Source organism: Limanda limanda, chromosome 15 (assembly GCF_963576545.1).
Source record: "Limanda limanda chromosome 15, fLimLim1.1, whole genome shotgun sequence".
Lineage (NCBI taxonomy): Eukaryota > Metazoa > Chordata > Actinopteri > Pleuronectiformes > Pleuronectidae > Limanda > Limanda limanda.
In genome coordinates this window covers 6,791,072-6,814,394 of record NC_083650.1, presented here as the reverse complement: position 1 = coordinate 6,814,394, position 23,323 = coordinate 6,791,072, and the positions used below count along the sequence as shown (strand labels likewise).

The 23,323-nt window shown below is 42.3% G+C and overlaps 1 protein-coding gene across 1 annotated transcript in view; it reads right to left on the bottom strand.

The window, feature by feature from the left end:
* Positions 1–23,323, bottom strand: part of grid1a (glutamate receptor, ionotropic, delta 1a) — a 213,958-nt gene that overhangs the window by 38,794 nt on the left and 151,841 nt on the right. The window contains exon 5 of the mRNA XM_061087538.1: positions 3,693–3,746. Within this exon, the coding sequence (XP_060943521.1) occupies positions 3,693–3,746 (54 nt within the window). The remainder of the gene's footprint in view (positions 1–3,692; positions 3,747–23,323) is intronic.

The following is a 23,323-nucleotide window of genomic DNA, read 5'->3' as shown; positions in this document are numbered from 1 at the left end:
AACCTCAACTCCAAATGACTAACGGTAACATTTAGATAAGGTGGTTAGTGAAGGGAGACTCCTGTCTGTGCTCCTCCAGATTTATGACCATGACTACGGACGTCTCCTGTGGTCACCAATTGTGGGTTAGTACATCATTTTTTGACATCCGAGTGGAGTTTCAGGCCGGATGCTCCTCGTGGTTAATGATACGAAAGGGCCACACCTGCGAATCCCGTGTTTTAATAAATGCAATGCTACTTTGAACGAGCAATGAGCTAATTGGAGGAACGGCTGAAGCAGCGGCGGAGAAAGCATCGGTGGAATAAGGAATTGCCCCGGACATCAGTCACATCCCGACTGTCCTCCTCGGCTCTTGCTTGTCACAGCCGACCCCTCCGCCTAATCCATCAAACATTCTGAGGTGTCACCACTTCGCCTTTGAGGAGGGAAAAAAAACCTAATCCTCCCTGCCTGTGCAATCCATCTGAGTCCAGTAGACGGTGTCAGATGCAGATAACCTTCTGCGCACGAGCAGCTGCAGCACGCCGGTTCAGTGGGCGGGTTTCGGGGGGAGACGTACGCCTGCCTGTCACCCCCCCCCCCCCTTCTGCTCAAATCAAGTCCTGCAGCACTTCTTACACTCGATTTATGCAGCTTCTCTCTTTTTTGTGTACAGATTACTTTACTGGTCATTAGTGTGTTGAACAACATTTATACCCGTAGGGCTCATGAACTGTGTGTCATTCAAACCCACTCCTTTGGTTTTAAAAATGCATCAGGGCCACTCTCCAACTAACAACCAAGTGCTGGCAACTGAGGGAGAAGTTATTTTGAGAGAAAAGTTTATTGTGTTGCGCTCAAACTTCAGTTTTTTCTTTACACGGTCGTTCAATTTGACACATGACTGTTTTTATAACGTCGGCTGTGGCTCTGGAGGGAGTCGTGTTTAGTGCCATTACAGAAAAACCTGCATTCTTTGAGGATGTCAAAGTCCTGTAGCATTGAACCAATTAAGGTATCGTTAAAACGAAGAGGTACTGCATGAACTAAATGGCTTTTGTATTCATGTTTAAATCTGGCTCCTGCATTTCACATTTTCAATTAATTTCTCTTGATACAAACGTCTGGGCCGCTATTACCGTGAGGCTTGAGATCACCTGGTTAAAAATCAATGTTACAGATCAGTCATAACCAGGGGCAACAGTCTGCAGGCACCCTGCAAATCTATAAATCCAATAATCCCACTCTGATCCCAGTCTCATGTGTTTAAAGAAATTAAAAACCCTTGTGCACTCTGCGCCTCCAGCCATGTAAAGAGCTGCTAAGCAATGAAATCACAGGCTAATGGAAACAAAGTAGATTTGTACCCTCCTTTAAATCCAGTTCCCCTTTAGAGATAAGCAAGAATTATAGATAAATCTTTCACAGGTAGCTACTTGCCTGGATTCATTTTACACGATTATGCTTGTTGTTGGTGTAAGTATAAGAAAGAGAAGATGGTGGTCTATTAAAGTGCTCTGAGGTTTCACATTATTTTCCTCGAGACATGAGAAGAGCTCTGGAGACCAACATCTGTGAAGAAAATAGGTCGACACGAGTTGTAATTGAATTTTCTCGTTAGCCTTTTCAACATTTCTCCATTATTCTCATTTCAAGGTGATTATCAGCTTCATGGGCAGTTTATCCTGGGTGATGAAATGAAAGGCTGGCATTGAGAGAGAGAGAGAGAGAGAGAGAGAGAGAGAGAGAGAGAGAGAGAGAGAGAGAGAGAGAGAGAGAGAGAGAGAGAGAGAGAGAGAGAGAGAGAGAGAGAGAGAGAGAGAGAGAGAGAGAGAGAGAGAGAGAGAGAGAGAGAGAGAGAGAGAGAGAGAGAGAGAGAGAGAGAGAGAGAGAGAGAGAGAGAGAGAGAGAGAGACAGGACGGAAAAGATAAACAAAAGTGATTTTGAGAAAAGAAAACCGACTCAAATAAAGAGAGCAAGACAGAGGGGGCGGGTAGGAAAATGAAAAGTATATATTGAGGGGTAGAAAAAAGAGAGGAGAGAAGAGGGAAAATGTCTCACAGAGACAAACAGGCATCTTAGTTCCTTTCAGATGTTTTACCAGTGAGACAGAACTCCACAGTGAGCAACATCACATCAAACATCAGGGATGTGCTATAGAAAGTAACATGCTATTAGTTCATACTCCACTGAGTCTGATGCAATTAAAGATGATGTTTTGGTGGAGGTCTGTGAGAATTGACTCAGAGGTGTTCGATTGTGTACAGCTTCAGTTATTGTTTACACTATATGTATATAAACTATCATCTTGTTGGAAAACTCTGGATGCATTTTGGGAGAAATATGTGAATTGGAAGTTTATACACACAACGATTCTGATGTATGTTTGTGCAAAAGCATATTAATAAGAATAATCTGAAAAAAAGATAAAAAACTGAAAAAAACACATGTACAATATGAAAGTTAGATGTGTGCAATTAGAACGTCTCTGTATTTCAAATGTCATCGTCACTGTCGCACGTATCCAACAAGTACTTTGACTTAAGCTGCCAGACACACAAAGTTTCAAAGAACTCAATGTTTAATTTTCTGTGGTAAATCAATATTTGTTGTGTGAGTGGTGGAGCACACGGTGGAAACTATGTAAAGAAAAACAACAACACAAGGTCGTTTATTCCGTGAAAACTCATTACTGGCTAAAAATGAGGTAATTTTGCCTGCCAGATAGCAGAAGCTTTCCGACACATTGAGCCTCATTAACTTTTATAAATCAATACTTAAGCCACTGAAATGCAGCATGGTGAATTCATAACTAAAACAGAAATGACAACGGGTTGGTTAAAGTCTAATAATGTGTGTGTGTGTTTTCAACTTTTGTGCACAGAATGCATTTAGCACACAGTAGCAGAGCGTGCCTCCTCTACAGAGGCTTATTATCTCTGTGGGTGCTGCACAGACAACACGAGCATCCGGGGCAACGTGCACATTCATCATGCTCTCTGGGTGATGATCAATATGTGCCATGTTTTGGGTGGTGGTGGTGAGCGCAGGTTCAGATGTTGTGAGGAAGTGATATTTCATTCAAATGCACAGACTGTGATGCATGTGTGTGTGTTGGAGAGAGAACTCCTATTAGCTACGGCAAGGTACGGTTAATCAAGCGGCAGCAATGTTTTATCCACTGTCTCTTCGTCCCCTGCTTTTAGTATTGGGTCAATCCTATGACTCCCCCCCATCTCCAAATCACTTTGAATCAATTGAAATGCAGCAGCAAGGCACAAAGGCTACGGACGGGGTCGACTGCTCTGTATTCACAAAGTGCACCTGCATTTTGTGCTGTTATAGCCACTTTAGACGACAATTTAGGTCAATGTCAGACACACATAGCCCCGGTGCTGTGGGGGAAGAGGCACACTAACATCAACAGCTAAAGGCAGGGCAATTATACAATATCAAATAATGGTACAGTCCCTCAGGCAGCCAAGATAAAGAAATGAATAAAAAAAGAATGATGTGTCCCTAATCTAATTGGATATGAAAGCAAACAGTGACGGGCTTACAGGTTGCCATGTGTCTTGGTTGTGCCTTGGCAGCATTTAAGACTCTGTTTGACAGAGGCAAACTGACAATGAGGTCTAAATTCACTCTGTTGCAAGGTGCATTAAGTGTGAGTGTGTATGTGTGTGTGTGTGTGTGTGTTTAGCCTCACCTCATTGGCATAGATCCAGTGACTGTCCTTGGATGCCAGGTTGGTTTCCACAGCCTGAAGTGAAAGATAAAAAGGGGAGAAAGAACCTTTTAAGAAACATTTACATAATTTTTCAAGATCTGTGGTCCAATATACATATTTACTGACAGAACAAGCTCCGGGGTTGCTGCACAGCCTTTTACACAGAGTACAACTGTGTATACATTTTGTACAGAGAAAAAAGACCTGATGTGTGAAGAGTTATGTTTTAGTCAGAAATTGAAGGTAATCATCTGCGAACAGGGATATATTCTATCTCTTCTTTTGTATCCTGCAGCTCTGCTGTTGCGGCAAAGCTTTTCCTGTCTGGAGTCTTTATCAGGCAAATGCAAAAGACAAGTTACACCTGGTGGCACAAAATGTGAAGAAAGAAGAAAATCATTTTTGTCTACCTCAACGTGTATTTGAAGTGTATTTTAAATTCATACGATGATGTTAACTGTCTCAGTATATTTGCAGTTTCCATACACGTCCATTTAATTGTTGAGTTCTGCCACCTGTTAGATGTGTGTCCATGTTTGACATCTGTCATGCTTGATGGCTCCGCTGCAAATTGATGTCATTAGCGTCTAAACGATTTCCTGCAATGCATGTTGGTTTAAAACATTACAACATGTAAGAGAAGGAACGCTGCAGCATTTCCACTCTCGGACACCGTGCTCACCGATAATAAAGGGTGCAGAGCAAAACTACAATAACAAATCGATATTTTAACCTTGGAACTGTAATGATTTGATTTGAGTTCTCTTCTCTTGTCCAGGTTATTCTCATGAAAGGAACCAAGGACCATAATTGCAATGGTACATCTTGTGCCCTCACCAAAATAAAGCTGAACAGTGCCTCTAATCGTTTTATAGAGGTATGGTTTCATTTTGACGAAATGGTCGATCCCCTTCTTGCAGAGTGAGTAAAAACTATTTCAGACAAATCCCATTTGGTAAGGCCTTAAATTAAAAATTTGGATCTAACACATGCTCTGACACTTTGCTGCTGCAGTGAATGTTCATGAAATATCGGCAACTGTCATTCGTTGAGTGGCTTTCAAATGTGTTAAAGGTAGAGAAGAAAGAAAATATGTCACTACTGTGTTGCACAACCCCCGGGCCCGTCATAACACTGGAGGGCTCCTGCATTTGTATGTGTGAGTGTGTGTGCAAGTGGGCCGACTGTTTGCAGCCGCGGAATAAAGCTGGATTTAGAGAGAAGAAATGAAGGCTACAGCGCTAAAGGTAGATCTGCAGGGGCCACTTTAGGCAAAATGTGAACAAAGACAAAGAGCGGAAACAGACAGATGAAAGTGCAGTTTCCTCCGTGTGTGGGTGCATGTGTGCGGCCTTCTGGAAATAAAGAAATAGTCTTAGTGCTTCACGCTTTCAGTTATGGTTACCATCGTTTAATGGATTGTGTAAAAAAATATATAATTTTGCAGATGGTGCAAGGTCGATTTTTTCAAACAGAAAATTACATTAGCACAAGCACCATCCTTGAAACATATGACGCAATAGGTCTGTTTGATAGGATAAATAACTTTACAAAATTTTGCCATCAGTAAAACATGGTGTGTGAAGCTGCGACCTCACAGGCCTGACAATTGACTGTAAAGCTTTAGGTTAAATACAAAAGATCACCGTGGGGGATTTGTAATCTGATGATGGAATAATATCAGCCAAATCCAGCCATGTGTGACTAATCCATTAATTCAAATTATGATAATGTCTCCCTGGTCCGAAAGTAGAACCTGACAATGAGAACCATTGTCTGCCGCGAAGAGCCAACCTTGACATTCAGGAGAGCAGACAACTCCTTGAACTGCACTCAATGTTCCAGACAAAATCTGTCGGATGCCATGATGGCAAAAACAGAGTCAAATACTGTAGTGTGGGTTAGTTAATGTGTACCAGCTGGGACGCAATGTTTACGCCGAAGCCTTTGGGCAAAACAGAGCCCGCGAGAGGAGGTTCAGCACCAGTTCACAGCACAACCAAAACACTGACGCCTTCCGACATGCGAGAGAGAGAAAGCTTTGTTGAGCTAAATGCTGTTTGTGAGCTACTGTTTAACCTCAGCGCTAAGTGGACGTGACAAACACATAACCGCTGACACGGTGAGGTGTTTGAGAGCCGCCCGGACGGACCCAGAGCTCGGCTGGATTCACGGGCGATCCCTGCAAGGTCACTCTTCGTTACGCGGCCTCACCATTTTTCTCCAGCGGCACTCTGAGAAAGCCAAAGTGAGAACGACTACTTGAACCGCATGAGAACTGGAGCTTTCCTGCTTAGAAACGGACCAATGACCCGAGTCTTAACATTCACAGCCTGTTTTGTTTCCCTGTGAGACAGGATTTTAATTGAAAAGAAGTCCTGATGCTGAGACCTCTGAAATCACAAAGCCCAGGTTTTTCTATAGGATTCAAAAAACTTGCAGCTCTTAAATACAAAATCCCCTTGTGTCTAAGTACAGTTCCTACATTATTCTACCCAAACAACGCTTCTCTAATCGCCCACAGTCCTATTTCAGTTGAACTAAGCAAGGATTTTCCCATTTGCTTCAAATTTATCACACCAAAGCCCAAAAATCCATTTGAGACCTTAAATGCTATCGACATCCAGGCAGAGTAATTTCGCCTTTGTGTGTTTTCTTTCTTTCCTTTCACTACAGGAGATGATGTAAGAGTGAAACTCTGGCGAGAAACAGGCTTTTGGAGAAAGAGGCACAGTCGAGAGTCTGGAGTGACATCTGAGAAATATTCTATACTGTTGATACAGCCGCAGCACGGCGACAGTAAGATCTATAATCTGAGAGGCAAAGTACCCCGGGCATGTTCTTATGGAGTAGCGGTGCCACAAAGGCAGCCAGAGAATGCCAACTCCAATTTAAAAGTGACAGCCAAAAAGGAATGGAAGGGAATTGTGGTTTCGAAGGATGTGAATAAAAAATGGTGGGGGCGAAAGAAGGAGCTGAGCATGAATCTTCTGCATAAGAAAATGACAACAAACAGGTTTTAAATATTTCAAAACCATCATTGGAAAGCAAAGCCAATTTGGATTATTCACTCATTTGCTGGATCGTCAAGTGCAACCCACCTAAAGCTAATGCAACAGACCTGCAATACATCTTTAATTGTAATGTTTATGGTGATTGTGTTTAAGTACATTGTGTTAATACTCATAGATCCTTTTATCTGGTCCATCCTATTTATATCAGTGAGAGTAGTGAGGGTATAGAGAGAAACACCACAGCTGAACTCTATAAGCAGCATTCTGCATATGGTATATACTGTATGTATGAATGTATGAATGTATGCATGTCCCAGATGTCTCCAGCTACACAGCTGTATCAACTATGATTTAGACTTACACAAGACAGGCATAAATTAACAACATACTTATATTTCACACATAATATATATGGTCCTGTGTTTTTTTCTACAGGAAGTTAAGCATCTTTTACCCACGGCGTTTCTGCATAATTACAGAACAAAAGTTTGCTGCTCTCATTAAAGCAACGACCATGAAAACATCTTTTATGGTTGAATTCAATGTATTGGCAGTAAATAGAAACAAACCAGGGGCTTGAATTAAGTCAAAAGTGTCCAATCTATTACATGAACAGGAGGCTCCTCTTATTAACAAGAGGCCATTGTTGCATTACTTTATTAATCAGCGGGTGAATACAACTGAAGTGAGACGACCAATTAAGTTAAACAGCAAAGTGAATTGCTAATTATAATTATCGCTTGTGATCATTAACCAGTTGCTGCTAATCTGCACAGTGTTGAACAATATCTCTATTTCGCATTTATTGTATGAATTTCCACTGTGATGTTTCTACTTGAGCTGAACTAAAATCTGCTCGTGGAAATTGAAGCTAAGTATAGCGCAAAACAAAAAAAGAAGTGAAGAAAAACAGACAAAATCATAAAATCCCTTGTTTGTGTCGGACATTGTGTAATGATCAAGGTTTATTACAGTTTACAAATCACACATTTGTTGTAAATAACCGGAATAAAATCAAAAATGACATACAAGATCAGCTCTTTCGAAACGAGACAGTAGTTTGATACCATAAATCTTAGTTACTCAATCTATCTGTGTATGAATCATCACCTATCTGAATCTATAACTATGAAAGGGGTAAAGATTTATCGATTTGTCCTTATGCTACAATCTACACATCCGAGCACAACAATGCATTTGCGATATTCAAATGCACAACAAATTTAGACCCTTCAAACATCTCAATCAACTAGCTACTAGCAGGGACAGTCAGCAGAACATGAGTAGTAATGATAATTGTAACCGTGCCAAATCCTATAAGCAACCGAGCGATTAGCAAACAGCATCACTGAGATCACTTGATTCAGGGGGGGGACACTAAACTGCAACAAATTGTAACTCCATGTGTTTACTAGGTTGAAACAGCAAGACCTTTGTGGCTGATTCAAATTGTCTCTTAACCACAGGGTGCATCTGTCTGCTCTTCGAATATATATTTATACATATAATGAAGACATTACTGATTGTAATTATTGTCATCTCTCAAATAATCTCAGGATGCAGTCGTGGCCGTTTTACCCGTCCAACCCTCTCTCACTCACTCCTCCTTCTCGCCGCTCTTCAATGACCGGGGGTTTGTGCCTATTTGAGGCTAAGCACCATAGTTTTAAGGTCGGGTCTGGGGGCCTGGCAACCAAAGACACTCGGTTGTTTTGAAGTGGGTGTCTTTCGTGGAGTCTCAGTATTTGGTTATCATCTGGAGAGGGTGGACAATCAAGAAGGTTTTGGCAGCGGGGACACTTTCTGTGTTCTTCCGGTGCGGGCTGATCACAAAGACGCCAGGAAGCAGTAATGAGGTCTGTCATAAAAGATTCACAATAGTCCCTCTGAACCCAGCCTTGCCACTGTTGCTGTGGAAACACATCTTCAGACCACTCTATCTGCTCCATCGGCGCAGCAGTGAATACAAAGAGGCCGACAGCCCTGAATATACTTTTAGACCGGTACAGACAAACATGGTGCAAATGCAAACATATCAGAAATTAGACCATATGGGTTAAAGTCTGGACTCATCAGCACCACGTCACAATCAACTAATCCTTGAAGCCTGATTGATGCAGAAACGATGGAACCAAGAACGATGCCACTCAGGATACTGATGTGCGGTCCTCAGGTGATAATCCAACACCTGAACAAATCTCCTCTGACCTTCCACTGGCAATATCCACGACCAGGTGGCCGGGCCAAGACGATGGCACGTGTGTGATGCATTAAAAACAAATCAGGACTCCCATCTGCCACGGTACCGGGGCTGCGAGCTTCTCTCAGCATGTACTGTAGTTATCTTCCCACAGGCTTATGCTACAGCTATTAGCAGAATAGCTAATGCCCCCGCTAGGAGACTCAACAGTTGGCAAGTTAGCACATTAACCTCATTATAGGAACTAAAATTAGAGGAGACTTCGCTCCGTACCCAACGGCTGCAATGGTCTGTTCCTTGACTTATTCATGACACTATATATAAATATGCTTTGCTTTGATAAGAAAGGTTTCCCAATCCCAATGATACAACTGATTATAAAGTTGCTCCATCATCATCTTTGCTCCAAAACAGAGGGAAGCTGCAATTAGAGCATGCAAATATAAAACACTAGTAACGTGTCACAGTCTGTAGTGTTCACCTAATTATTAAATTGTGTGTTTGTATTGCAAAAAATGACTCTCTCTACTAGCCAACGAATAAAGGAAACCGTGCAAAAAATTGGTTTAAGTAAAAAAGAAATCTCATTATCTCACCCTCCTCCTTAAAAACAACTAGACGTCTTGGTAACACGATGATTCCTGTGCTGAAGACATCTCGCTGGTATGTAGTCGCTGCTCTTTAATTGTCCCTCTGACATATTCCCTCTGTGCTCGGCTCCCTGGATGGCGACTACAATGTGTGAGGAGCATTTCTGGCAGTAACAGGATTTATAAAAAAACGAGGTGTGACATTTCATGAGCACCACGGACGACTGAAGAGCGTCCCTTCCTGTGCAAAGGTTTTTGAAGCAGCTGCTGTCCTTGTACAGTTCACGGACATGGCCTGAAACCACCAGCCCCAGAAACACTTTGAGGAGGGGAAGAGAAGAAAAGAACTTGAAGTGGTTACTGTTATTTTCCTCTGATTACATTCTAAATTCATCCTCTGCAACAAAAATAACTGCATGGCATTAACAGGTTATTGCAATAGTTCCTGTGCAGCCAAATTGATTGATTGATTGATTGATTGTTTCGGGTTTAGTCCATCAAGGACTCAAACTACACATAATCCAAGCTCATAATCCAACATATTCTGCCAGGTTGTCACACATACAGCTAAACCAAATCTTAAACTCAATACTTTATGAGCCAGCCTTACTTCAAACTTTAATTCAAACATAGTTAGCATTTTAACAAGACACTAAAACACACTTCTTGAGCACCATATCTGAGCAGAGGAGGAATTACTTTGCATTTCTGCGGGGTGCCCTCGGGAACATTAACTAAACCCCTGCACCTGGGGGAAATTTATGTTGTGGATCTTTGATGATATTTTCAATTGAATCTTTATTGCACAGCTGATGGATGTAATTAACCAGAATAATTACCAGGGAACAAACTGATTATGTCACCAAAACTTACTTTATTCATCTGTGACTACAGTTACTTCACAAGGACGAGCAGAGAGATATAGATACAGAGGCAATGGGCTGTAAAAAATAACACGCTGGAGAACCCACGCCTATATTTGCAGGAAACAAACATAGATGAAGCATTACGTGTGAAAGACATTTAACGTAATGTCAAAGGATGGGATAATATATCAGAGTGAAAGCCAAACGAGGATTATTTTTAGCAACATGCAGATGAGATAGTGATCTTTCTCTACCTCCCTGACATTTCTTTTGTTTTCATTCACCTACTTCCACAGGACTGAGGCGGATCTGTGTTGCCCTTTAGTGTCATTAGTCAAGAACAATCCAGGCCAGACCAGACAAGAGATAGACGCCACGGGTCTGGGGAGCAAACTGGCAGGTGACCTCGGACAAGGACACCTGGCTAAAGTGGCAACGCACAAAAACAAGGTTGAAAAAGCAAAATCCTACAAATATAACATGCAAAGACAAAAGATAACACGGACGAACGCTCCTTTAATGCGACTGAATAATACATGTCACCATTATCTAACATTAGTCAAGTGACTTCAGGTGAGCAAAATACAGTAACTGCTTTCCATAAAAGCACTTTGTACCATTTCATGGCCATTAGCTTCAAATAATGAAACTTTCCTTTCACGTTGAACTTCTCACCCGAAAAACAAATCTTAAGCGAGAGGTAAGAGACTTTTATTTGGAAACATATTAATAATTAAGCTGTCCCTTGAATTCGGGACAGAACAGGTGGCTCCTCGCAAAAACAGGTTTGAGTAGAAAGAAGCGAGTGACAATTGCCTCTGTTTTTTTCCACATAAAAGCTGATTAGTTGGGAGCTCATCCTGTTTTATACATCCAGAAAATAACCGGCGTTGATTACGTGCTACAACGGCTGCACGAGGGCCCTTGTGGAGCATTTCAGTACAGTTAGAGCCCACTCACTATAGACACCACTATAATCACCACAATGCAGTGTCCCTACATGACGCCCAGGCCTGCTAAAGCCTCCCAGTCCTCACATGTGCTGCAGAGTTGTTTATCACGTTGCACCCAACGAAATCACTGCCCACCAGGTAAGAACACCAAGACACATATTCGCGGATGCCAAAAGACACACAGTGCTGTGATATCTGCCCGAGGGCACAAAATGACTGTGAGGACGCTGAAACACTGTCCTCCCAAGGGTGTCAGGAGAGAAGAGTGGGGTGAGAAACTTGAAAGAAAAGGGCTTGGTCGTAAGATATCATAGCTAAGTCGGGATGTGAGAGGAGCCAGGTCAGGAAAGGTTCAGCCGCATGTCACCCACGGGTGTTATTGTTGAATTTCTCTTTTTGAAGATTTTTTTAGAGACTTATTTTTTTCTTTTTCTTTAATTTCAGGTGGTCTTTCCATTGAATTTCTCAGACCTGTCTTGTAGTTTTTATACACATTTTGGACGCAAACAGAAAAGTAGTGCATGGTGTAATATTCCTGGAACAATCACCTTTTACTGTAATTGGCCTGAGTTTCTGTTAAACAATCTTAATTTATCTTTAGAGTCCTATATTATAATATATATAATCTTTCAATTTGAGTTTGTTAGCATAAGCATAGTTGTATTATTTACACTCACTGTGCATTTACTATTCATGTTATTTTCCAATCAGCCAGTCATATGTCAGCAGTTCAGGGCCTGAAATCATGAATCAGGTCATGAGCTTTATTGAACGGTCATGTCAAATGTCAGAATGGGGTGAAAATAGCATCTCTGTGACATGATTGTTGGTGGCAGATGCACTGGTTTGGGTTTTCTCTGAAACTTCTCATCTCCTAAGACACAGAACCGCTCGAGAGTGAGTAAAAAAAATGTGGGGAGGCAAAATAAATGGAAATAGCTTATTGATGAGAGCGGTGCGTGAAGAATGGCCCACAGAGCGGTTTGAAAACTCAGATGGTCGCCCTTTACATCTGTGGCGAGCTGAAAAAGCCCCTTAGAATGCAAAGCATGTCAGACCTTGAGGCAGATGGGCCCCAACGGCAGAAGACTGTGTCGAGCTCCATGCCAAACACAGAAATCCGCGGCTGCAGTGGGCACACACGCTCACCAGAACTGGGCAGCTGAAGACTGAAAAAAAGTGTAGCCCAGTCTGATGAATTTCAATTTCTGCTGAGGCACACAGATGGTCGGGTCAGAATCTGGTGTCGACAGCATGAGTCCGCGGACCCATCCTGCCTTGTCCAGGTTGCTGGTGGTGTTGGTGTAATGGTGTGGAGAATGTTTTCTTGGCTCACTCGGGGCCTTTTAATAATAATCAATCATAGTTTGAATGCCACAGCAGCGGAGCGTTGCATCCTTTTCTTCGACTCATAGAAGACACAACAACAGGTTTCTTTCCCTGGGCCACTGATTACATTGTATGGCTTTCTCTGGCGCCTTGACAATAAAGGCTTTCTATTCTATACATCACATATTTGTTAGATGTGCAAACAAACACAAAAGGCAATGTTTTTGAGAGTGTGATTGTCTCTACAGATTGGCTTGGGGTGTTTCATTGAATCTTACATGATACACTCCTAACTACACATTTACTACACTGCAAATGATAAATATACCTGTTATAGGCAGTGTACTTATTTTTTGTATTTTATTGTAAACGGTCCTGAATCTATTCAGTAAGTATCACATTTTTTTAAAATTTATTAATATTTGACGTAACAGGCTTTTATTTAGCAGAGGACAACTTGTGTACTTGAGTAATTAATCTGACTGCCAATAAATGAAAGGGGCTTTCTTTAAATTTTCTTAAATGTTGTTGCCAAAAAAATTGCAATAATTCAGAGCTATAACTTGCTAATAGGCTTGCTTGAATCTCCAAATTGTTGTTGCACATAAGGAACTGCTCCAAAATGCTCATTTGTGTGTGAGAAAATATGACCACGATTAACACATTTTCAAATGGCTACTTCCAGCACAGTAATGGACCATATTTCAAAGCCAAAGTCATCTAAAACGAATTCCATGAACATGAGCTAATTTCACCTTGATGGCCTCCTCCAGTCACTTGATCTGAATCCAGTAAAACACATTGGGACGCGGTACAATGGAAGATTTGCAGCTTGAATGTGCAGCCGAGAAAGAAGCCGGAGTCTTGGGTACCATTAAGCGAGGTGATTATACCAGTGCCCGGTGGCTAGAAGTATGGAACTGAAGGAGTACAACAGCTACCTGCAAGAGTGATTAAGAGGCTAAGAGATCCTGAAAATGTCCAATCAAGCTCAAACCTTCTCTTAAGTGAATCGCCACTGAATAAAAGGTGCATTGAAACATTTAGTCCTGCGTCTGTCCTTCATTCAATTTACAGAACAAAGCTCAAACTGCATTGCTCTAATCTTTAGCGCAGGAAACAGGAGCCTTTAGAAGTATAGGGCCAGAGGGACTGAGAGAAAGAGGAAAATATAATGATGCAAGAACAGAGGCCATAACACACGACAAACAGGTACATCAGGTACTTTGTGTTAATGATTTCTTTTCTCCTCACTAGATCTATTTTATTAAATACTGCAACGAGCCTGATGGGTCCGTATTGCTGCTGTTTTCCTCTTTTCTGAGAAATTAGGGACGTGTGTGTTGCCGCTGAGTGTTACAGGTCAGAGTAAATAGACAGGCTCTATGCACCCAACTCTGCCTGATTAGGCGCAAGCAAGCAAGATAAATGAGTAGGCAAACAAGAAAGAAAAAAGAACAGAGAGAGCAAGGGAGGTAGCTGAGGGAGGTTAGCCGGGCCAAAGATGAACATGTATCTCATCCTAATTATTTCTGCACAGGGTGAGGCATGTCTTCTCAGAACACCACGGGAAAGAAGAGGAGTTCTGGAGGGTGGCGGTGTGAGAGTTTAAGTTTTGACATAATGCTAATTCCGAACGGCACTGACAGCCGGGGAGGCTGCAGCCAAAGGGAGAGGAGGAGGTGTCAGCCCGGGCACTTTGCCAGCTCCATCCCAAAAACAATGGTGAGAGGTACTGCTATGAGATAGATTATTTGTTTTCTGAAGTTTCTCAGAACTGTGTATTTAATCCCCTTTTGGCCAGTATACTGGTATAATATCCCAATAAAACCCCTTGGCCCTGCCACTAGTTCTGTTGTGCCCTTGACTCGGTGGTAGTCCTTCAAAACTAAACAACAAAAAGTAAGAGTGAAAACTTATCCCCAATCAAAGGGGTTGGGTCAAGTGAAAAGGCAAAGGGATGGATTTGTAATTCAGTCCAAGGTTCCACGTCTGCCTTGTTTGGTTGACATGTCCAAACTAAAATAACCAAGGTCAGTTCCACCGGACCAAGATTTAGTCAGACTTAAAGAGGTGGTTTAGGTCTTTAAATAGATATTACAGTGGAAACACTGGCAATGAAGTGAATAAATTTTTCTCCAATCAAACTTTAAACAACACTCTTGGGCAATTAGAACAAGGTTTGAAGACCTTTCGATTGTACAAACAATAAATTAGGTGAATGTGATGCATCTGTACATGTCTTCTTTGTGTTCCCCCAATGGCCACTGTGGTCGAATCGAAGATTCGAAGAGATTCTGTCTCTGGGGAGTGGTTCACACTGCCGGAAAGGGAATCTAATTTGCCTGCATGCTCTGGTAGTGGCCTCAAGTAATAGTTACGCTGCTTTATAGCTGGCACAAGCTTTTCAATACACCTGAGAAGCACTTAAATTTAATCTGTCTCATCAGGATCAATAAATGTGTCTGAGCTGTGACTCTTCAGGACAGACTGCCTGTTAATAGGCCACAATGATTTTAAAGTGACCATTTTCCACAACCTAATATACGCCGAGCTCCAAAAGTGTGAAACTGTTTCCAAAGGGAAGGCGGTCTCAGAGTTTTCGACTCCACACTATGCAGTTCAGTGCTGCGCTATACAGAGAATACACTCTTATTAAGCACTGCCAGGATGTGCAATAGCGAAAAAACCCTCTAATGTACTTTAACAGGAGCATAGAAACGCCATAATAAGAAAAAGCATTCATTCTCACATACAACTCTCCCCGTACAGTTTGGAGCGAGGTGCAGATGGAGAGCTGTGAGAAAAGACAAATGTGGGAGGGTGGGGGGGAGAAGGGTTCCCAAAGCTGAGGAGAAGGCGGAGTTGTGGGAGAGGATAGAGGGTGCATGATCAAAGCCTATATTTTGAAATCACTTACTTCTCCATTAGTTTGATTAATGGGGCCAGCCTCACAATCAGACAGAGGCAAGGGGCTTGAAAAATGATGCAATTACTGCTTTTTGAATAGAGGGCTGAAAATGCCTGTTTGAAAGAAGGATCTGCAGGAGATTCTACAGGGCATCCTGGACAGCACACTACCTCCTCTTCATCTATCCATCCAACCCCCCCTCCACACACCCTGCAGGCTCGCATCACTACTGTAACCCTTCCCCTATGAGGCGGCTCTCATCAGGCTACAGCCATGCTTCACTGAGCCGGGGAAGCAAGTTATAAATTGTGATTAATATGCATCACATGCAGTATCTTTCAATATTTGCGCCGCATTTTGTTCTAATGCTCCACTCAGGTCCCTTAGTGTTCTTTTCTTCATTAAGTTGCTTTTTTGGGGGGGGCGACGTGTTTTTCACCAGTTTGGACTGACATTTAAAAAAAAATGATGCTCATCGAGCAACGTGAGAAACAGATGAAACCGTCTCAAGAGCCACTTACAAAGATGTTTAATGAGTAGCGGTGACAGCTTTGAAATCAGGTCCACTCTGATTTGATAGAAGTTATTACACACAATGCATACAACCAGGGAAACTGCCATATCCTCTTTTCCAACTTTATCTAGAGTGCCTTACATAAGCAGTCACAACCGCAGATGGGTTATATAGTGTGAGTATCATGTGGGTGGTAAAGGCAGTGCAGGTTTGTATATTTAACAAAAAGGGACAAATCTTGTTTGTCATATTTGGTGGATGTCTCATATCAACAACCACATTGACACCTACTTGTCTCTCGCCCCACATATAAGTCTGTTTAATTTAATAAAGATAATTATAAAATACATGACTTGAATAAACCTTGGATTATCAACGATCGTTGAACCTGGATGATCTTCACCACAGACGTCACCGGGACGATAACACCCACACGCTCGCACTGTGGCTGCTTTATGAGCCACAGTGTGTGGGAGGCAGACTACGGGACATCAAGCAACAAATTGGTCAGTTCCATTCAAGTTGCTAATGAGCTCCATCATTGAACAGCCAAGGGGGTGTGAGGAGGAGATAAAGAGTAAAAAATGAACAGAAGGAAAGAAACACAAAGAACAATTCACACTTTATATTCCAACGAATGGAAGTTTCCCTCTAAAGTTTACAACCTTTACCTTTATTCTGCAGCTTTGAAATGCCACCCGGTATGGCTTTGGTTACTACTTGGTTCCACCTCCCTGTTGTAGCTGTGATTGCACGGTGGGTGTTGCAATTATGACAGTAATGAGAAAACCAATGTCTGTGTTCCAGCAAAGTCTGGGAGACCCCTGCTTTGTCTGTTAGGTGTTAAATTACAGCCACTCACAACACCAGCGTCCAAATATAGCAGCAGAAAGAGCTGTCATGTTACACCAGCATGTAGGCCTGCATGCCGTATAATGCATGTCTGTATTTATGCAGGCAAAAATGCTTACTAAGCGTTTTGTAATGCTTACTAAGAGGGAAAGCCGTAGAGAATCACCCTTGGGACTAAACTCAGTCAGAGCACAGATAGATGATATCAAAAGCAGCACAGTTTTGTGTTAAATACTTTCGAAATGGTCCCTATTTGAATTTAATTGCGTTTTAAATATTTCAGCTCCAAATTATGGTTTAAATTAAACACAAGACCACGGGTAATTTTTTGGCACGATAAATCAAACAACATTCTTGGCAGCGTGTGAAACCGCAGTTCAAATTATTTCCCTCTGTGCTCATTTACACATTAGCATTTACAGTGTTTCTCACAAGAGTGCTCTTTGATTTTTTCACCAAAATCTGTTAAGGATTTCAGTCAACGCTTCCAATGCATAGTAAATCTGCTAATGCAATTGTAGAAAGCACTCACAGTCCCACGGAAAAACTCCCACAGGCTCGTGGGATAAACTCTCCACTGAGCGGCAGCTTTTTCAGCACTGAGGCATTAATGACCTGTTGCACAAATAACAGCTTCCCTGATTGAAAGGAGCAGATTCCACACTGTCCGTGATTATGAACATGTGGGCATCTGCATTCCTTTGTAACATGCTTGAATTCAATAGTCAATCAAATGGCTGCTCGCTCTGAACGCAAGGACAGTTTTTTTATTTGTGAATTTCGGCATAATCAACACCTGAGGCACACAAATCAGAAACTATGTAAAACTCTGTCATACATGAAAAACACACGGAAACTAAAACCATTTTATGTTGCTGGTGTATTTTATAAACTAAGAGATTATGGTCCCTTATTAAATGATGCCACCTGCATATCTTCACAAGCAGCACATATGCATAAATTAGATGCAGTGTATGGCCTTATCTTTCAAATGTGGGCGGTTAACACAGACCTGTGAGCGCGACATCAAAGATGAATATGCATGTGCACATGTTCAACACTGACTCATTCATATTTGTGTAAGAGCAAAATAAGGAAGGGGGAAGATTAAGCAGGTAACACAGGTAAGAAAAAGTGCGAGAAGACAATTGAGCTGGCGTGTAGGTATTTATATCCTTTCCACAGGGGCTGTACTTTAATTGAACATTTTCTCTGGAGCTTTTGGACTGTGATAGGATGTGTGCTTGGTACCAATGCAGTACTTGTTTTCCAAGTGGTTGGCTTTGCAATTACCCTTATAACTCTTTCTGTATTTGGAGTCCGCCACTTGGGAACTGGACAATAATCCTGAGCCCAGAGCAACAATTTCACAGAGACAGAACTTTTCAACAATATCACAGGGTTTTGGTATAATTGCATCTCATATTATCCTGCGGGGAGACAAATGTATGGTGATGAAGCTATTAACGTAGACAGACAAAGTGACTGTTTTTTCACCATTCCAATTTCTCAGGGATATGAAGTTCACAAGTGCTTTTGAAAAAAAAGAAGTTCTAAAATGGCTTGAATGCCTGTGCACCACCAGAAGTTATTATTCCACGTATTAGAGTGTACTTTTACATGTTGTAACCAGCTGGACTTTCTGCTCCCATCGTGCTAACTGATGCACTGAAACAACCAAATATGCTACTGTGCTTCCAACACTCACATACAACTCTAGAGGTCACTAGATGAGGAAGACTTCCCTGTGTGTTATGAGATTAACTATTTTCCCTCCTGAAGAAATAAAAAAATTGCTTGTGAGCCTTCCTGTTTCAATAATGCAGAGCATGACTCACGATCTCCCAACATCAATCAAAGTGTCTTACCATCTGTCAATAAAAGAATGTGTTTTGGGAGCTGCCCCTGAAACACACAGGCTGGGAAGGGGTTTGGTCCCATGCACATCGTTGAATTAGATATTTCCCCCTCATACTGAGCAGGGGCTTAAAGGACCTGATTAATGATCACAGGGGCTTGAAACCCATCACCCTCGGGGAAGCCGTGTCAATATTGTGGTTTTCATCATGGCCACAGGCAGGGTCTTGGAAATACTGAGCTTTTCATTTCCATCATCGAAAGTATGTGTATTTTTGCATAGTTATATACTGGATCAGAACAGCTTTAAAATGCATGTTAGTTGGCAGCAGTATAGATGATGTGGAAATTAATGATTCACAGAACAATCAGTTGTGAGATTTAGTTTGTGTTGAAAAGTCTGCAGTAGCTACTCTTCCTCTCTCATCTCCATCACCCCCATCCCTTTCCTCCTCTTATCCCATATCTCTTCCCTTCCCAATGCCGCAGCTTTTATTGAAGCTGACTTTTCATTTTCATCTGTGTCGGTGGAGGAAGTAAACACAGGGTCAAGTGATATCCATTAGCCGGGCCACTTATCCTTTGACGGGGGCTGGAGCTAATCCCTGCTCCCACTGAGCGAGAGGCGGGATGAACCCTGGACAGGTTGTCAGTGCATCACAAGGGATACGATATCAAGACAAACAACCACCCACAGATCCATTCTACAGGCAATCTCTAGTCCCTTGTTAACCTGCACGTCTTCAAACTCAAACTGAAGAGGCGAACACCGCTAGTCACAACACCACCGTGACGCCCGAAGGTCAATTTGATAATTATATGGAAATGTCATCAACCTCCTCTGGGATAATCTGTCAGTTAAGTTTCCATTGCCTCTGCCTCGGAGGTCATGTTTTCATCTGCATTCGTTCGCTTGTCTGTTCTGGTGCGGATCTGAAGGCGGGTCCAGGACAAATCGTTGTGAGATAGGAAATTGTTTGACATTTTCACAAATGTCCAAGGGAATGATTCTTGGATCTTGATAAAAAAAAATATATAAGGCACATCTCTTGGACTGATTTTTATGATTTCTATTAATTAAAGGGAATTAAGGGGATTGTTGGGCCTTGGCGGTGGGGGGTTTCAATATGCAGTCCAACCACTCGAGGTGAATTTTTTAAAGTCAGTCTGACATTGGATGGATGGAGTTAACGTTGATTCTCTTAAGCCGGCGTCACGGTGAGTGGTCGCTGGTTGACGACAGCAGACAGCTCTTCTGTCGAATGACGTCCGGGGCTGAAAAGCGTTGAAGAACAAGCAATCTGCTGGTGAAAGTCTCTGTTCACCTGTAACACGCCTCGGTGGTTTCCCCTGCCTGTCAGGTTTGTTGACATAATCAAAGAACAACCATGTTGACAAAAGATTTTGAAGTAAAAACATCATTCACTCCGCCCACACACAGGAGAACGTCTGTCCTCTGGGCTTTGTACAATATCTTCGCAGCCACAAAGCAGAATTATTTTTAGACAGGTATTTCATGCCTTGTTATGATTTTTTACACCCAAAAAACAACAATAAAACAAAGTGTACACCATGCTGACCTCAGTGCTGGCCACTTTCCTCCTCCTCATGATATTTAACTTTTAAAGGCATTTTCCAACATTTTCAAAAGACGTTGATAAATGTGAGACGATGAACCTCAACTAACCTCACTGTTTTAATTCTCCAGCGTTCCTTATGAAAAGGCAAATTATTTATGAAAGGCTCTTAAGCTTTAGCGGATGATTCATTCTGTTTGTAAGTAATAACAATCCATCAAGTAAAGAACTTGCCAACTGCCCCGGTTTCTATTTTAACCCTGGAGTTTCTATATAAACCCGTTCCTCTCGATTATTCTGACCGTCCCTGACATATGAAGAGCTTTTATCTTGAAAGTGTGAGACAAACATTACTTTTGACAAAACGCTGTGCTGCTGCACGCAACATATTGTCTGCATAGACATGTATCCTATTTCAAACTCGCAGCCAAACAATGTAGCTGAGTTCCTCACGAGCTCCCAGGAGGTACTACTAATTAATAATGGACGGAGAGGGAGCCATTTATTATTTACCTGTCAAACGGTGGCATTTATTCATCACGCAAAGCAATTAATGCTCCCTCTGTTTGCACTATAGCTTCTCCATGGTAACAGAACTTGGCTTAGTACAAAGGAAAATCACAGAGTTGCTGAATTTAGTCACAGCCGACTAAATTGTTCTGCTTCAAGCCAGGGATGGGATTGGATTATTTGTCGGGGTACACAAGGGCTATGAGATGACACACTACACATCTGCGACTAATGTTTGGCTCTATTATAGTTTGTTCTGCACAAGTTAAAGTGACTATTTCCATGTTACTGATTCACTGCAGGGAGGAAAAAGGGAGATGGTCCAATGGTCTAATGTACGAACCTATACCATAATGTATCTGTCCGTGACACGACTGGAGATGACAGAAAAAACGAGAGAATATTAAAGAACTAAACAAGTTTGTGGAGAGGGTAAGAATAAATGAACAGAAAGAGAAATGATGACAGAGACAATAGGATACAGTGCAATAAGAGAGGAGACAGAAGGAGATGAGGTTATAGGGGGAAACAGGCAAGGGCAGAGAGATAAAGCGCCCACGTAGAGAGAAACATGAAACCATTAAGACGAGGGGGGGGGGAGACACAAAGAGGGAAAGAGGGAATGTCCTGAAACTGGGACGGAAGGGGAAAGGGAGACAATGGAGGAGAGAACGGAGGGAAGAAGAGGAAGAGATGCGGGACAATGATAGATCGTCTCCTGGCAGGCTCAATTTGTCATGCTGTTATTGGGGAGGGAAAATGGAACGGAGGAGCGGCGGTGAGGGTCAGAGCGAGAGGACGGGGGTGCAGAGGTGGGAGCGTACCGCCGGGGGGGGGGGGGGGGAGCATCGCCTGCGGATGGTTAAGTGACTCCACACACCTCTTCTCCGACGACCCCTGGACCGACGACCCCTGAGGTCACAGGGCGCTGATGACTCCATCCCACGTTACCAGTGTCTCATCGTTCACTGGTTTAACATTGTGTATACGTGTGTGTTCGATGTTAGCTACTTAACATTGTGGGTTTTCTTCTTTACTGCTATTGACCGCTCCCAGACCTGTGGGCCATTTAATCCACTTTCAAAGTGGAAGCAGTGTTTGTGCTTTGTTCCTCCCACAGTCCTAACACAGGTAGGTTGGTGTGAGGCTAATTGGAGAATCTGAATCGCCCGTAGGTGTGAATGTGAAAGTGACTGGTTGCCTCTGTGTGTTCGCCCTGTGATTGGCCGGGCGACCCGACGAGGGTTTCCCCCCCCGAAACAATGTCAGGTGGGATTGGCTCCAGCTCCCATGACCCTGGGAAGGATAAGTGATACACATAATGGATTGATGGATGGATATTTGCTTTCCATCTGGCAGAGTTGTATTGAAATCTTCTAATCTATAAAACCCCGACTATGAGGAGGGCCATCACACTCACACATTATCTGGACTGGTCCCCAGTTGGAAAGCTGTTGGAAACCGCAAATTGTATTTTGTGCGTGTGACGATTAATTAATGTGCTGATCTTTCCTGAGCTGCAGTTTATTTACTTTTATCAGGCATAACAAATGGTTTCTTCAGGAGTTGTACAAGTGAACATGTACTAGATGACCTACAGGTATTAACAACCATTCACACCTTGACTCAGAGGACCCACTAGCTTGTGGGGGTTTCAACGACTGGCAGTTTAACATAATGACTCTCGAGGTAACCAGCCACACAGCTTAAACACCAAAGACCACCAACTAGTTAGTTAGACCTTCAAGAAACACAAACAAGTCCACTACATGGCACATGTACGCCACCTGAAGACACCTGGATGATCTAGAACCTTCATGGATATAATAATTATCTGTAGATGCCTACACTCAGAGACACAAAGTCACAGACAGGGAACTTGGCACTAGCAAGAAGCAAACAGAAAAAACTACAGAACAAGAGATGCAGTTACAGGCTCGGTAAGTGAGTCAGACACAATAGAGATAAATGCATCAGGTAAGGTTAAGCTCTGCCACTTTGAATAAAAAAAAAAAAAAACTTCCTTGGGTCATTCCCCACCCTTCCACAAAGTTTTATGCAAAGCGGATCAGTAGTTTTTTTCGTAATCCCTCAAACAGACATATGATAACGATCACATAAAATATTTTGGAATTTAAATGGTGACTGGTTTCCCATCAGCTAAAGTGACATTTCTTCCACAGGATAATCAGTAAACACGATTAAAATTCCCTCAGTGCAGCTACAGTCTGTTTATACACTTTATACATAATCTTGATACCAAATAGGCTCTTGTGATGTGTCCTCCGTTTAACACCTGCACTCCCCAGCTAAGCACTGACCATCGCTAATGTCTGTCCCATCTTTAAACTCCCCCAGCTTCCCTTCCCACATGACACCACTCAACCAGTAACATAGCGTGGCCTTCAAACACATTTGCCTCGCCGCTTAATTGAAT